The following is an 11,536-nucleotide window of genomic DNA, read 5'->3' as shown; positions in this document are numbered from 1 at the left end:
CAGGTTTCCTCACGATGTTTTCTTTCACCTCCGCGCACGAGATGAATTATAATTACAAATTCAGCACACATACATTTATAGTGGTGCTTGCCTGGATTTGAACCCGCATTCATCGGTTAAGATGCACGCGTTCTAACCACTGGGCCATCTCACCTCTCATTATATTACTAATATAAATACAAATTATCTCTCGGTATCTATATAACATACAGTGTAACACGTCTCTGGTATTTATTGTCTGTCTGTACGTAGCAAATTACGCGTAACCTCCTCTTATTGTCTGATAGCATTGTTCGAATATTTAACTTAACAATACATCAATACACGTTGTGTTAATTTGACTAGGGTGGCCACTCGTTTTAATTTTAAAGGACAAGTCCTGGAGAATTTTAATTTAGGGACAAAAACATTGATCTGTTTGGCTATTGTGTTGTTGTACTGTTGTCGTTGTACAATTTAATAAAGTATTCTCTGAGTGTTCCTTGTCTCACAGATTAACCAATAAAATCTTAAATATTAACAAAATAATACATGGCTAATAAAAATGCATTGCCATATTATTATTAACATGTGTGAACACAGGTCTATTTAACACATTTAAGTTTTGAATTATATATTTTCGACCTCGTTTATTTGGATAAGGTCACAGATTCGAAGATACAAAACGCACGTTAAAAGAGTTGGGATTTTTGTCACAAAACTCTAAACAATAGCTCAGAGTATGAATTTTGGAAGTGTGTACCTGGCTTTGAAATTCTATTTCCATGTCAATGTCGTATCGCTTTTCGTATCATAGGTATGATACGCAGCAGCCATTCAATAGAGCGACACCAGCCTGTCGGTAAGCGGGAGAGGTGACCCGTCTCACTCGTTTGTTTTGATCCTAAGCTGTTCAGCCGAGTGAGAAGGAGTTAAGAAAATGTTATGCGTACGAACGAAACGGCTGCTCTCAGTGCTATTCGGGCCGTTGGTAGAATGGTGACCGGACAAATAATAATACATTTTATGTGAACCAACCTTTATATTTGACGACCTGCGCTGGTGAGTGAAAACGAAGTCCCAGATTCGATTTGGCTGAGTCGATGTAGATTATCATTTAGTTTTCTATGTTGTCTTGGGTCTGGGTGTTTGTAGTACCGTCGTTACTTCCGATTATCCATAACACAAGTGCTTTAGCTACTTACATTGGAATCAGAGTAATGTATGTGATGTTGTCTCAGATTTATAAAAAAAATGATATTTTTTTTAATCTTAGGTTTTTAAGTTTGTCCTGATTTTGACTTTCCTATGGTTACCCGAATACAACTTCAATTGAATTCATTTTGAATTTAAGTTATTACAAACAACAGTCGTAACTCATCGGACCAAATTCTATTGTGAAGCATTACATCTGTATACGTTTAATGTTATTGCCATGACATAACGTATTGCTAATATTTGCTTCTGCTTATTTTATACCAGTAGTTACCCGCGGATTCGCTTACGTTTTAGAGTGTAAGCTGTATGTATGCATGTATCAGGTAAAAAAGTAGCCTATGTTCTTTCCTGGAGTTCAAATTATCTTCATACGAAATTTCATCAAATTCGGTTCAGCGGTTTGGTCGTGAAAGAGCGACAAACAGACAGACAGACAAACAGGGTTACTTTCACATTTATAATATTGGTATATATAGATAGTATGTATAGATGTATAACAAATACGAATTAACCAATAATTATCGCAAATGTGCCATCGATGTTGGCATCTAAGACATGTCTTTTATTACACTGGGTCACCCTTCAAGCCGGAACAGGTCAACTAAGTATTGTTCGCTTGGTAGAATATATGGTGTTGTCATTACTCTGACGGGCTTGTACAAACCCCTATCACCAATTGAACCATTTCTTAGTTTAGTTTCTTATTCATGATTACTTATATCATATTTTTTTGGATTGCTTATGTGCTTATTTATCAGATTACTTTATGTGCTAATGAGAACACATGTCTGTTATGATGACACCGCAATTTTTGAATTTGTATTTATAAAAAATAAATTAAAAATTTCAGAAACCCCCGCCACAAAAAACATAAGCTACCTTTAAAAAGTAAAAAATAATAAAAGAAAATTAATCCTAAAGTACCTATATGCATAAGTATGAATTAATATTAAAAAAAAAAACTTCGCGTTGGGGGACCGCACCTAATTAATTTGTGTCACATGCTTACGTATCTCATCTTTTATATAACACTTAATATTATTTTGTACAATAGCGCTCGGTCCCCCAACGCGAATTTTTTTTTTTTTAATATTAATTCATACTTATGCATATAGGTACTTTAGGATTAATTTTCTTTTATTATTTTTTACTTTTTAAAGGTAGCTTATGTTTTTTGTGGCGGGGGTTTCTGAAATTTTTAATTTATTTTTTATTTTATACTTTTTAAAGGTAAGCATCTCTATAATATCTCTGGTTAAGTTGTAAATACGTTGGTTCTTGTTGATTTAAAACATATAAGTTAAGATTACATTTTAAGGTCAATCTTGTTCTTTTTTATTTTAGTTACTAATTAATTTTTTTTGTTTCTTAATTATTTTTTTTTATCTAATAATTTTATTTAATTATTAATTAATGTTTTTTGTGATGTACAAGTCATAACATTTCATTTGATACCCCAATTGAGCATATTTGCAGACATTCGGTTTTTCTTCCCCACTTTAACCCCCCATAACTTTTAAACGGCTAAACCGATTTTCATCAAACATGTCTAAGAACACTCGCCCGTAAAACACCTATAATACAAAAAAACTAAATTGAAATCGGTTCATTCGTTCGGGAGCTATGATGCCACAGACAGACAGGCACACAGACAGACAGACACGTCAAACTTATAACACCCCTCTTATGCTTATAGTTTCGCTATAAGTCTAAATGGATGGATATGGATATGGATATCAAATGATATCAATATATCCATAAAGCGCCATTTTGTAGAGGCAGCCATCTTGGATTTTAAATTTTTCATACCTAATAGTACTTCACTAGTCAAGCCCTTTCATTTGATACCCATATTGATCAAGTTGTAATAAAAAAATGTAAAGCACCATTTTGTAGAAGCAGCCATCTTGTATTTTAAATTTGTCATATCTAACAGTATTCTACTAGTCAAGCCCTTTCATTTGATACCCATATTGATGGAGTTTAAAAAAAATATCTAATCTGTCATTTTGTGGCGGCGGCCATCTTGGAACAATTTTCATCAAACTTACGTAAAAACACTCTCGACATTTTCTACTGTCAAACAAAAAAATCTAAATCAAAATCGGTCCATCCGTTCAGCGGCTAGAGTGGTACAGACAGACACACACACACACACACACACACACAGACACGTCAAACTTATAACACCCCGTCGTTTTTGCGTCGGGGGTTAAAAAAAGTGTGCTGAAATGTGCCCAATATGTGCTACGATGTGCCGCTTGAAAAAATAAATTTACTCAAAAAATATAATTTTTATGCGGAGGTTCTTTTTTTCAAGTCCTGTTAGCACTGCTACTTTATTTTATCGAACTAATTAAAACTGTGCCGTAATGTGCTCGATATGTGCAGATTTAAATAAAGAAAATACTTAAATTTTTTTTACAATTTTACAAGCATAAAAACTTTGAAAAAAAAAAAGAATAGATGTGCTAAAATGTGAGAAAAAATCTTCACAAATGATTTATTATATCGTTTAAAATTTTCATTTAAATAATTTTTATTATATGTTACTATTATGTGATTTTAGTAACTTCTTCAAGATGATATGTAACAATTTGTAAATGTCACAGTCTGGCTTCAGGATCCTCAGATTTTGAGAAGATTTGTAGCTTATTCCCTCACGCTATTTCCATGATACTTAGTGGAAATCCATGGTGATGTGACAAAATTAATTATAAAGACAAATTAAACACACTAGAATTCTATCTCATAAAATTTCTTAACATAGGACCTTCACGGCTCTTTAAATAAACTTGTATAGAGACCAGTAAATAGGTCAAGTTATATTAAAGGCTGAAATCAAGCTAAACACCATCAAAATTTTACTTGCTGAATTTCTGTTTAGAAAATGTTTATTCTCAGCGGCAAAAACAAATATTTTATGAATCCTAAAAAAAAACGCAAATGAAGTACAGTATGAATTATTTAAGAAACTCCAAATCTATTAAAATTATTCGTACACTTGTGATGAAAATACAATTGTTTATTTTCCTTGGTTATAAGGCTTTGTTCGTACCCATTATTTCTTCCAGTTTAAAGGATCTGTGACTTAGAACTATTGGCACAATTGGGTATACAATTGTCGTTGCCAAGATTACCAATATATATGATATAATATGATGTCAGAGATGCTTAATTTTTTATACAGTGCCCATATCCATTGGTAAAGGGACCGGTGTCGCCAATTTGCCAGCTTGAAAAAGTATAATTAATATTTATATTATTTAAATGCTTATCTTGTTTCAAATGAGGTTTGGTTGTATTTTAAACGATCTTACACGAAATAATACAAAAAAAATAAATTAAATAGCTTTTGTATAGCGAAAGTATAATTGAACGTAACAAACATATTAGCCTAGAATTATTTGAAGCACTTAATTTATGAAATAACACTTAAATTATATATTTTTTCTTAATTGTTATTATTTAAATGTAGATCGATGTTTCTCGTAGAACTGACATTAAAATATTGAAATTCAATGTACATTTGTGTTAGGGTAATATTGCTCTGATTCTCTTTACTCAATCACTAAAACTTCTAATTAAATTTCGCAGAGTGATTCATAGCAAAATCAGAATTAGCACCGAGCGAGGCCTCCTTTCTTAAGAAAGGGGCCTGTCATTCGTTTGATTTTTTCAATTTGTTCAAATCTAATTATGATGTTTGTAATTTTTATTACATTAAACAATGAAAATACTTTTTTTGTTTTTTTAAATCGTTTTTGCATATTACGGCGAAACATATGGGTTAATTTTGAGAAATATATATATACTAATTTGCAATTATTTATTCATATATAAAATATTTATGCAAAGTCAAGTTATAGCAAATATGACAATTATTCCAAAAATGTATCATCATAATACATTTTACAAATATTAAACCTTGCAACTAAAAGAAAGAATAAAAAAATACATCTTCTTATAAATCAATGAAAATCGATGTAAATTAAAATTGAAATAAAAAAGTGCCGCATGTTCGAATTATATACAATTGCCACATCTATCACTTACTGTGGTCTGTCCAAAATCCGTTCTACTTGTTCAGTGATCGGGTGCATCTCGTTACCTAACAGATACCATCTTACAAAGACCACGTATGCTATGGACTTCTCAAAAAAAATTTTTTTTATTGTGTTGTGTTATAAGCAATACTGTATTTAAAATATGATATTACAATAATGAGTGTTTTCAAATTTCACTGAAAATGAATGCTAAGGTTTTTTAAAAAACAAAAAACAAAATAAAATACGTTGATTTAGATGTTAATTATATATTTGTTAGTTGATATGAACATGTTAATTACTGTTCAAACATTAAATTTTAATATTAAAAATATTAATGTATAATATTTCTGATAGAAATGTACAAAGACACACTATTGATGAAGGCCACCGGTCGGTTCAACGGCTTGGATAGAAACTGTTATTCTCATTTTAGTGTAATTTGGTGTACTAACATAATAGCTATCCAATCCAATCCAATCCATCAGCCCATTTCCGTCCACTGCTGGACATAGGCCTCTCCAATTGCACGCCACTGAGATCGTTCTTGGGCTACTCGCATCCAGCTCCTGCCAGCCGTCTTGCGTAAGTCGTCACTCCACCGTGCCCGAGGACGTCCTACACTACGTTTGCCGAGACGCGGTCTCCACTCTAGAACACGTTTCCCCCAACGGTTATCGGTTCTGCGGCAAATATGGCCAGCCCACTTCAGCTTACTAATCCGGTGGGCTATGTCGATGACTTTGGTTCTCTGGCTATTTAATAGCTATATGTTACTGAAATTTATAAAACATAAGTTAATGACCTCATTATAATTCTTAAATGAAATAAATATATTTTTTTCACTATGTTCATAATTTTAGTGGTGTAACCGCTAATAACACAGTTCTTATTAAGTCAGAAGTGTGACTTCATAAGAACGTGCGTATATAGAAATTATTTAGTATAAAAACGGTCGGGTGAAATTTTTTTTACGCATTCAAGTTCTAAGGTTCTTGTAAAACAGTCAATATGAAACTGGTAGGTTTAAAAAAAAATTTCAAATTTCGAATTTTAATTTACTTTTTAATTATCTTAATTTTTTTTCATAATTCTGACCATTACAAAATTATGCATCTTACGCACTTATGTAATCCTTGTCTATATTCCAGATTACATCTTTCACGGCTATGGTGGCGGCAGCATCAGCTGGCCACATCTTCAACCAACCACAGGCCGAGCATTACGCAAACGCTGCCGATATCTACCAATCGGCGGTGGAATACCAACAGCCTGCTGTGCAAGCCGGACATTCATACTCCGCGCACGATTTGGCCTATCAGAGACCCTCGGCTGAGAAAACGGCTAAGACCTTGGCCTATCATTCGGAAAATAATGGTCATAACTACCATTACGCCTATGAAACTGATAACGGTGAGTAGATAATTTAACTATATCTTTTGGTACATTAATTCAAATATGAACAGAAAATTGTACCAATTTTATGTGTAAAAGTTGTGACCATTGATGTGAAAAGTGAAGTGAGTAATCAAACGATTAAAATCCTTTTTGGTAAAAAATGATGTTACTATTTTTAAAGGAAAGTTATTCCAGAATGTCTCATACGAAAATAATTAATGGTATAAAGATCTTATTATACGACGATTTGACAGAATTTGTAAAACGTTGTCCTAAACTGAATTTGGCAATGCTAAGGGAGATCAAACAAGGCTTAACTATAGGATGTCCACATAGTTATTATTGGTTTATTATGTTTGCGTGATTATTATATTTTAATCCAATTTTAACGAAACAATCGTTTATATAACACGATTAAGAAATGTACATTGATAATTATTTTATAATTAATATTTCCAGGTATCAAAGCCCAGGAAGTAGGCCACGTCGGCAAAGGCACCCAGGCTGAAGGCGCCTACTCCTACACAGGAGATGATGGCCACACCTACACAGTAAAGTACACTGCTGATGAAAACGGCTTCAGGGCCTATGGTGCTCATCTGCCCACCTCACCGCCAATTCCTGAAGCGATCTTAAAATCTTTGGAAGAAAATGCGAAGGATGAAGCCAGTGGCATTTATGATGATGGTAAGGATACATACTCTTTTGTGACCTAATTATTTAGGTAGTAGTAGGTAGTATAGATCAGCTTAATGCTGATAAATACACTTATCGGTAAACATCAACACTCTATATACTGTACCGGTTTTAGTGATGATAGGATTTATTAATAAAAGAAATATTTTTATTTTTAATATGTCATACTATAAACCACAGATCTACACAGTGAAATGACCGAAATTGGTTTTAAATTGATTGTAATCATAAAAAAGATATAACTAAACTCGCCCATATTAATGAGATTTATGAATTTGAAAATGGTATATTAAATCATATTACATTAAGTAATTTGGATATCAAAATTTCGTTTTAAGTTTTATGGAAAAGAGGCATCATTAATGAAAGTTAATTACAAAAATCACAGCTTAGAGCAAAAACTAATATTGAAATAGTTGCAACTAACATTGAAATAATTTATCAGAATAGAATATTTTTTCCCATCTTTCAAATATTAAAATACCTCTAATTTATATTTCCAGGTCACTACCATGAACAACAACAGCAACAGCAACAACAAACCGAAAGCTACCATGATGGTGGCCTTCAGTACCACGAACAACAACTCCAAAGCTACAACAATGCCATTCATGCCGCAACTGACTCTGGTTACCACCATTAATAATATCTGTTGATTTCTACCTGTTGTTATCCTGTTAAACGTTTACAGTTATCTGTTTATTTGTTATTGTTTTGTTTTGTTATTTCAATAATTAGTTCCTAATGTTTTAAAGGTTGTATCAAAAACCTAGTCTAAGTATGAAGATCTCTTACCAAAACTTCTCACTCTTAATAAATGATATTTTTAAATGATTTTACGTATTTTTCTCAGTTATCTGCATTAACGAAATTGTATTGACTTCTTATTAATGCACAGTTTCAAGAATGACATAAGCATCTGTTGTGTATTACTTGTATCAAGCAGATAGCCTTACCTTATATAGAATATGTATAAGGTTTCGCATGCTTCTTCTTGCAGATGCATTATCAGCTTTTAGAAAGGTGTGTTACCAGCAAAAGCTGTCGAAAGCTGTTTACACGGAGTGGTTGTCCAAATTTTCTAGATGCTGAATTTTTTCGGCTCATATTTCCAAATCCACATCACAAAACTGCTATGATGTTTCTTGTATGTACTTTTTTTCTTTTCATAATAAACGTATTCGATGACAGTATGTAAGTCAAAATAGAGGAAAGACGTTGTGTAAAATTATCATAAAATAAAGATTGAATTTCTAAAAGCAAAATACAGAAATTTTTAGGGCCAATTTTTAAGCAATTTCAGCTCTACTTATACATTTGACTCTTCCATAAGATAAAACGAATAAAGTAATGTAAAGTAATAGCGTGTACATTTCCCACTGCCGAGATAAGGCCTCCTTCCTCCATTAGAGGATTTGGAACATAACCACCACGCTGTTTCAATGCGGGTTGGTGGAATGCACATGTGTCAGAATTTCAATGAAATTAGACACATGCAGGTTTCCTCACGATGTTTTCCTTCACTGCCGAGCACGAGATGCATTATAAACACAAATTAAGCGCACATATATAGTGGTGCTTGCCTGGGTTCGAACCAGCAATCATTGGTTAAGATGCACGCATTCTAACCACTGGGCCATCTCAGCTAAATATAAAACGAATATAATTTGTAAATAAAAAAGATACGTAAGACTGATAAAAGAACTTTTGTAAAGAACTTATGTATTTGTTGCTAACCTCTTATCAAATTCATATTTATTGTATATCATAGGTAACGCCCAGCTTGCCAGTAAACGTCTAAATATTCGAAATTACTTTTGTGCCACCTACGTGATAGACAGAATCGGTGTTAGTACCACTAATTGTTTTTAAGAATAAAACATTTACATGATTGAATTTGTTTTCAATTAACGAAAGAAATAACACAAACGCACTCCATAACAATTGCTATTAACATTTTAAATTAATTATTAATGAATAATTGTTTTCATAAATTTAATTAATAAGCGATGCGTCATTTAACCTTAAACACAGTAATTAGCGATGCTTTTAATAGAATCAGATAATGATTCACAACCTACGAATTCATATAATATTCCTTCAGACCTACGTGTCTACCCACCATTTAGTTTCTTTATAAATATATATACATGAATATTCTTTCCTAGATTTAAAAGTAAAAAAAAGTAACAGCCTGTAAATTTCCCACTGCTGGGATAAGGCCTCCTCTTCTATTAAGGAGAGGGTTTGGAACATATTCCACCATGCTGTTCCAATGCGGGTTGGTGGTATGCACAGGTAGCAGAATTTCGATGAAATTAGACACATGCAGGTTTCCTCACGATGTTTTCCTTCACCGCCGAGCACGAGATGAATTATAAACACAACTTAAGCACATATATATATATATATATATATATATATATATAGTGGTGCTTGCCTGGGTTTGAACTCGCAATCATCGGTTAAGATGCACGCGTTCTAACCACTGGGCCATCTGAACGCCTAGATTTAAGGGTGCCCTAAATCTTATAGAATGGATCAGATGGAAAGTCACGTTGCCGTAAGCACTACGGTGTGCGTGAGATGATTTTTTCGTCTCTGGAGAAGAACTTCGCTGAGCAGCGAGTGGACAGCCTGATCTAAATAAAACTCGTGGGATCAACAATCAAGTAATCTATCTGTACATAGAACTATAAATAAGAATCCTTCATATCATGAATAATGCTTAATCATGGGCTTCAGTCCAATAATTGGTTTAGATAGGCTTCGCTTCAGTTTGGGCAAACCCCACTATGTTTTCCCGGTTAGCCTGTGGTTAGATACTTGATTGAGTTTTGACAGCTTCGTTTAGTTGGTTGCCAATAGAAAACAAACTGTAATCAGGAATAATCAGAAGAAGGAACTCAAACTTCTAGATTCAGAACTCAGATCAGGCTGACAAAAAGTTAGAGTTTTCTCTAAAAACCTAGTCTCAATAACAGCATCTACTACTCTTCTTTCTTTATTTGTTTTTGTGTGAGTTTTAAGTACATCCCCGTACCTCAAAAAGTATGTAAAACAACGGTCTTCTTTCTGAACTATTTACGGTCATATCAAATTTGTAGTTTCTTGAGATTGGCTGTCATAGCCGGAAATAGATAGATATCCTCTTTAGATCGGTTGATGAAAGTATGGTAAATCTTTATACATATTTTGACCCGCAATTACTCGGTGGATTTTTTTTATGGTATAGGTTGGACGGACGAGCAAATGGGCCACCTGACGGTAAGTGGTCACCATCACCCATAGACATAGACGATGTAAGAAATATTAACTATTCCTTACATGCGCCACCAACCTTAGGAACTAAGATGTTATGTCCCTTGTGCCTGTAATTACACTGGCTCATTCACCCTTCAAAGTGGAACACAACAATACTGAGTAATGTTGTTTGGCGAGTATAAGAGATATAAGTCTTAGAAGAATGCTCATAAAAAATCGGTTTTCAATTGTTAAAAAGCCGTAAGTGACTCGACTTCTTCTTTTCTTCTCAACACTCCCAATAATAATATACGTACGTACCGATTAACATGTTTAATTCTTATATATCATTTGAATACGTTATTTTGACCTTTATTTAAATCACACGAGCCTCATTTTGCAATTACACTGGCTGGAACTTCTTATCATTAAACACGCCACACCTCCTTGTTGATAGACAAGACTATTTTATATTGACAATGACTTATTTTATTGCTAAAAATAAGACATTGAATTAAATGCTTGCTGATTATTTCGGTTATTATAAAGGAAGAACTTCTGGCAAGGCATATAATTGTGTTAAATGTTATTTCCACGCATACTGTATTCTCTCACTCTTATTATCCTGTAAAACGACAAATATGGGGCTTCACCTGGTTTCTGGTCACATAAATTTTAGCACACCCAGTGTCGAGACTATAGGTAGCAACTTACCATTATGGCACAACCCGGGTTTTGCTAGCAGATGTCAAATTATTTTTGTATATTAAAAAAAATGTAAAACTGTTTCAAATAGATACTAAAAGTCGCCCGCGGCTTCGCTGCCGTTTTATGGTAATAGTTGTCATGTGTTAGGCAAAAAAGTACCTTTCTTAGAGTTCAAGTTTATTTCATACCAAATATCACCAAATTCGGTTCAGTAATTTGGTCGTTAAAGAGTGACAGACAGACAGATC

At 33.3% G+C, this 11,536-nt stretch overlaps 1 protein-coding gene across 1 annotated transcript; it reads left to right on the top strand.

Annotated features, from left to right (window-relative positions):
* Positions 1 to 6,400: 6,400 nt before the first annotated feature.
* On the top strand, positions 6,401 to 8,014 carry LOC124537525 (cuticle protein 3-like). The gene is made up of 3 exons (XM_047114399.1): positions 6,401 to 6,656; positions 7,101 to 7,328; positions 7,841 to 8,014. The coding sequence occupies exons 1-3, from the start codon at positions 6,413 to 6,415 to the stop codon at positions 7,978 to 7,980; spliced, it is 612 nt and encodes a 203-aa protein (XP_046970355.1). The 5' UTR covers positions 6,401 to 6,412; the 3' UTR covers positions 7,981 to 8,014.
* The last annotated feature ends 3,522 nt before the right edge of the window (positions 8,015 to 11,536 follow it).

This window comes from Vanessa cardui, chromosome 18 (assembly GCF_905220365.1).
Source record: "Vanessa cardui chromosome 18, ilVanCard2.1, whole genome shotgun sequence".
Lineage (NCBI taxonomy): Eukaryota > Metazoa > Arthropoda > Insecta > Lepidoptera > Nymphalidae > Vanessa > Vanessa cardui.
The sequence above is the reverse complement of the archived record's forward strand: the minus strand, read 5'-3'. Positions and strand labels throughout refer to the sequence as shown.